A 5,742-nucleotide genomic window follows, 5' to 3' on the forward strand; every position below is an offset into this window, starting at 1 on the left:
TTAAAAACAGAGGACTCGTGTTACATTTCATAACAAAAAATGACGTGGCCATAACTGCAAGCACAATGGAAACATGTTAGCACCGCACTGCCAGAGGTAGGCTATAAAGAGTACTAAATTATTTTACTCAGGTAAAAGTAGCCTACTGTTACTGTGCTGAAACTGTACTTAAGTAAAAGCAAAATTACTTGTGTAAAACTCTGCTCAAATAAAAGTAAAAAGTAACTCATTTAAAATTTACTTTGAGCACAATTTACTTAGTTCCTTTTTTTAATTGTGTGGTTGGCGAGGTGCAGACAGATTGTCCCCTAGGACCTTTCCCAGGCAATGCTGACAGCGCAAGAGCATGCATATAACATTTTGTTTTTAATTTCAGATCACTTTATAAACATTGCATAAATATTTTAAATGGAATGAAAAATAAAAATGATATAAAGCGCATTAATAAAAAGTTAAATCAATAAAAAGTAAAAGAGGTACAACTGCTACAATATGTAACCATACGCAAGTATGTAGTACTATAGCCTATACTACATGCAAGGACTGAGTGACTTAGAGAAGAGAAAAAACGTTTTTAAGGGTGACATCCGCACATCTGCTTATAGCCTATATCAAAAATACGTAACAGTGGAAACCTGGATTAAACAGTGTGGAAGACTTCACTCACAGCAGTCCTCCACAATGTTTAATTCTTATCCGACATCTCTCCTCTAGCGTTTTGGGCTTCGGATAGGCGAAAACTTCGGATAGGCGAAACCCCCCCCCCCCCCCCCCCAAAAAAAACAACTTTTAGGATATCTGCTGTCGGACTTGCAGGTTCCATATGCACACCGTTTTGGCGTTTTCCCTTGTCCTGAAGTCTTGTCAGGCCTCAAGCCAAGCCACGGTTCCTTATATAGCACTGGACAGTGGCCGTTCTAAGGAAAGGCTTAGCGAAGGAAATATTAAAATATTTGGCCAGAGAAGACGCAGCCACTGTAGCGATAAATAAAGTCTTAATTGCGCGAAATGAATTCAGAATTGGTGGGGCGAGGGGTCACCAAAGCTCAACAAAACTGTGTACTAATAACTTTTCATTTGTTCACTCTGCGGTACTACCAAAGAAACGAAAAGTGAACACATTTTTGATTTCTAAAACGCCTCAATTCACTCGAACTAATGTTTTTCTTTAATATCACTACGTAAATTGCTGCGTGCATGACATCAGTCGTCTTGGCTCCAGGCATCGGTCGGCTGCAGTCAACGCTACAGTTTAAAAACAATAGTGGCAGCTGCAGCACAGGCCACACGGTTGCGAAAGAGGATGAGTGTAAAAGTTTCCAAAGACTAAAGGCTTCGAAGGTATGGGAGCACCTCACACTATCACAAAACAAAAAGTTGGTTTGTACACTGGTTTGATGGTATGCCACAGCTGCACTAGCGCTATGCACAAGCACCTAAGGAGAAAATACACAGGCACTATTCTAGATTGATCAACTAAACAGTAAAATAGTCGGTAGATTAATTGATAGCAAAATAGTGGCAGCTCTAATTGAAAGAGAGGGAGAACAAGGGATGTGGAGGGCCCCATGCCTGTGCTTGCCTTAGACCCCAAAATGACTAAATCCGCCCCTGGGATGATGTCAGAATTGCGAGCAATAAAGTCGCAATTAAGCAAACTTTTTTTATGTGGCGGAGATAGGCTTCAATAGTTTTCATCTTGACCGCCTGGCATGGAATGAGCAACTGCCTTGCTTTCTTGGCACAGGAGATAACGTCATTTCCTGGTGTGTAGTTAATGGAGACTTTTTTTAAACTCTGTAATAGAGTCAATTTAAATTGAGATAGAAGTAAAATATCTCCAAATAAACAAGTAAAACTAAAATTACAGTTTTTAATAAATACTCAGAAAAGTATAAGTACACAAATCATCAACTTCGTTACAGTAATGAGAGTAACTGTAATTCGTTACTTCCATCCCTTACATCCAAATTCGCTAAACAGATTCGAGTTTGTAACGCATTCTGAATCACGGAACAACTGGTCCACAAATCATTCCAATTGCAAATTTAAGTAGTTTCATGAATTAAATAAATGCAACAATTGTAATGAGAGGGCAAATGTTTAACTTGCTCCCTAACAAAGTAACAGCAGGGAAATAATCATAGTTAAATAATAGGAAGTTCGTTTTCTTTTAAATCGCCGAAAAAGTCATGCTAACAAATCCAGCTGGCAGCAGAATTATTGAGGATGTATTTCTAACCAGGGTGGTGGAGTGGGTAGCACTGTCGCCTCACAGCAAAAAGGTCTTGGGTTCAATTCCTGGCCAGGGTCCTTTCTGTGTGGAGTTTGCATGTTCTCCCCATGTCTGCGTGGGTTTCCTCCCACAGTCCAAAGACATGCAGGTTGGGTGAAATGGAGACCCTACGTATGAATATATGTGTGAGTGTGTCTGTCCTGCGATGGACTCTCCAGGGTGTTTCCCTGCCTTTGCTGGGATAGGCTCCAGCACCCCCACAACCCTAATCAGGATAAGCGGCTTAGATAATGAGAGTGAGTGAGTATTTCTAACCAGATGAGTTTTCTAAATTGTAATGTGGATGCTTAAAAGTTACGAATTTCTGTTGGATTTGATGAAGCATAAAAGAAGGATTTTTCCCTTTTGAAACTTCCATCTCCAATTCTGTCATAGGAATGTTGTAGTTCTGTGTTTGTATTGAAACACAAGTTTATGTAGATCTACAAAATTTCTACTTCAGATGATTACCTGATCTGGTGTGCTGTGAGGATCCATAATTAATAAGTACTAATAAGATCCATAAGTACTTATCTCTAAATAGAAAGCAGTTGACAAAACTCTAACAATATTAAAGGATTTTTTTATTCCTGCAGTAATACATGTGTTTTTTGCTTATTCTTACTCTTTAAAATACAGCTGCACAGGTCATCAGTCGAGACGAGACAGTTGCTGCTGGAGAGAACGCCAACCTGCTTTGCCAGCTGACCGGCTCCTCTGAGTCTGAACTCCTGTCTAGCATTACCTGGCAGAGAAAAACTGTGAAAGACACCAAAAAGCAAATATTTGCAAGCATCAGCCCAGATGGCAAGATTACCATTTTCAATGGTTATTTGCTATTTGAACGTGTAATTTTTATTGGAAACACCACAGAATGTAATGGCTCAATTCAGATTAGGAGAGTTGGCGTGATGGATGAAGGAGCCTACACTTGCATCTTCACTATGTATCCAGATGGCACATATGAAAAAACAATCAACCTTATGGTAACAGGTAAAAGCCACTTCATGTTTTATTGAGTAAAGGGCAGGTTCATGACTTTTTTTTTGTTATGTGCAAATTATCATAATATTTGAATATTATTGACACACACTGTACAAAACATTGTATCACTTTAGAAGTGCAAGCACCTCAACAAACTGATGATAAAATGAGAGAATTAAGTCTCTTAGGTTTTTTATTTGTTTGTTTCTTTTGTTTTTTTACTTGTCTCCATTTTTCTACTGTCTTACATTTGGATTGGTCCTATAAACTGCAGCCACACTCACATTGTCCCTTTGAAAGGCAGTAATAAATGTGCCAAATCTATAAAGACAAGCAGCACAGGTGAGAGGACAGGGTCCTTTAAGGTCTCATGAAGACCTAGCTCATGAGTCAGAGTAACGTTTTTCAGCTGCCATAGTATCAAAGATTGTTACCTGATCAGAATCAAGTATGAAGAACTTGTTGTGCTATGTAAATAATAAGCAAGCAGTAAACAAACAGTAAAAAATTTGAAATTAAAAATGGAAATTGAATGGGGGGAGGACTAATTAATACATTTATAATTAAAAAAGGCCATACATACAACATTGTAAAATCAACCAGTAGTACTTTATACCAGGATTGCCTAGCACATAATAGCTAGACAAGAAATGCCAAAATGTTTAAGTCCTGCCTTTGTGAAAAATTGTGTTAAAAACCACATATGAGATCTGTTAAAAACTACCTATGAAGCTAATCCATCCACTTGTTCTTTGTTCCCTAGAGCATCCCCTGGTGACAGTGTTTGTTGAAGTGACTCCTGTAGTTGGAGAGTCTGAGGAAGTCATGGCAAGCTGTACTGCTGCCGGTGCCCGACCTCCAGCAAACATCTCTTGGCATCTGGGTTCTTTTAGTGACTCAATGAAAATAGTGACAAACTCTACAGTCCATTCTAATGGAACCTACACAAACACTAGTCATCTTATTGGTGTTCCCTCCAGACATGCCAATCAACAGCAGGTCCAGTGTGTGGTCAGTCACATAACAGGGGATCAGACAGTCAACTACACTATACACATCCACTGTGAGCTACTAAAGTAGAATTTAAAAAAAACACAGTGGTACTGTAGCAGCAGCTGCTACATGCAGAGATGTTGTATTATAAGATTGAAAACATAAAAATATTTGAACCATTTGACCTGCCCATACCAATGACTGGACTGGAAAATCACTTGTAATCTCAACTATAGCTGAAAGTACAGAGTGTTTTTTGTTTTTAATTTTGTCAATTTATAATTCTTATTTTTAACATTTTATTTGTGTTTGGGGTTGTCACTCAGATCCCCCTGAATCAGTGAAGATAATTCCTGTCGAACATACCACACAAGGTCGAGAGTTTCGTTGTGATGTAGAAGCCAATCCAAAACCAAGTTTCACCTGGATCAGGTAGTAACTATGTCCTCACCTTTGATCCAAACTTATCACCTGAACTAAAGAGATGTTGCCTGTAGAGTCTAAAGCAAGAGAGAAGTGAATTCAGCATTTGTTGTTAGTTGGCATCAATGGAAAATAAGTGCGTGACCAGAGGTTCATAGATTCACCGATCTGGCGCAGTGTTCTGTTACTGGAATGTACAATAATATTTGTGTGTTTGTGCAACTAATATGCAGCTAAAATCTTACAAGCTTGTTGTTGATATGTTTTGTGTGAAAATCCCAAACTGGTATGAATGTAAAATACAGTTTTGCTGCAAGTTTAATTTTGTCATGTAGTACACAGTATATCATAACAAATTAACCCCACATTAACACATGCATTGGCAATACCAACCTTTTCCTGGTAGGGAAAATCACGGTCCTCCTGCAGGCGCACAGGAAGACAGACTGACTCTTCCTAGCCTGAACCCAGATCTGAATGGTCTGTATATCTGTAAGGCCTCAAACCAGCATGGAGAAGCATCAGGTTCAGTCTATGTATATGTGAGTTTGGGTGAGTCGTCTTTGTCAATATTTTTTATTGAATTGTCGTTTAGGATGGACTAGGATGAATATTATTAATATATGTTTCATATTACCTTAGTGCACACACTCTCTCTCTCTTTGTCTCTCTCTCTCTCTCTGCCCCTTTGTGTTTTCCTAGAGACCCCCAAAACTGCAGTCATCTGTCTTGTACTCTTCAGCCTCATTATACTCATTGGTTTAATGTGTTGGTGTTGGATAATGTCTAAAAAGTAGCCCAGGTAATAACATTTACTTTCACATACAGAATAAATATATAAGAATAAGTCCTAATTTTTTGGGCAAAAATTCAAGGTGTACTTAAAATGTTCCTAGATAGTTTTTGTTACTGAATAACTGAAGTACTTTGAGCAGACTGATACACAAACACACGCACTCACACCCACACATTCATAGTGCTGCAAACTAGGGTTGGGCCGATGGATGTTGCCGAGGGCTGGCAGTCGTCATGATGTTAAGCCCAGCATTGTGATTCCAAACACCTGC

General features: G+C 38.8%; 1 protein-coding gene across 1 annotated transcript; it reads left to right on the plus strand.

Moving 5' to 3' along the window:
- The first annotated feature begins 1,197 nt into the window (after positions 1-1,197).
- Positions 1,198-5,472, plus strand: LOC115823549 (nectin-1-like). The gene is made up of 6 exons (XM_030787610.1): positions 1,198-1,309; positions 2,915-3,268; positions 4,023-4,322; positions 4,579-4,684; positions 5,082-5,221; positions 5,378-5,472. Exons 1-6 carry the CDS (start codon positions 1,198-1,200, stop codon positions 5,470-5,472), a joined length of 1,107 nt encoding a protein of 368 aa, XP_030643470.1.
- Positions 5,473-5,742: the final 270 nt, after the last annotated feature.

The sequence above is a fragment of the Chanos chanos genome, chromosome 10 (assembly GCF_902362185.1).
Source record: "Chanos chanos chromosome 10, fChaCha1.1, whole genome shotgun sequence".
Classification (NCBI taxonomy): Eukaryota; Metazoa; Chordata; class Actinopteri; order Gonorynchiformes; family Chanidae; genus Chanos; species Chanos chanos.

Excerpts from the sequence above, each read along its gene's own strand:
- LOC115823549 (XM_030787610.1), top strand. The coding sequence starts at position 1,198 with ATGACATCAGTCGTCTTGGCTCCAGGCATCGGTCGGCTGCAGTCAACG. Across the intron at positions 1,310-2,914 it reads GGTTGCGAAAGAGGATGAGT|CTGCACAGGTCATCAGTCGA; the intron begins GTAAAAGTTTCC and ends TTTAAAATACAG. Across the intron at positions 4,685-5,081 it reads CCAAGTTTCACCTGGATCAG|GGAAAATCACGGTCCTCCTG; the intron begins GTAGTAACTATG and ends TTTTCCTGGTAG.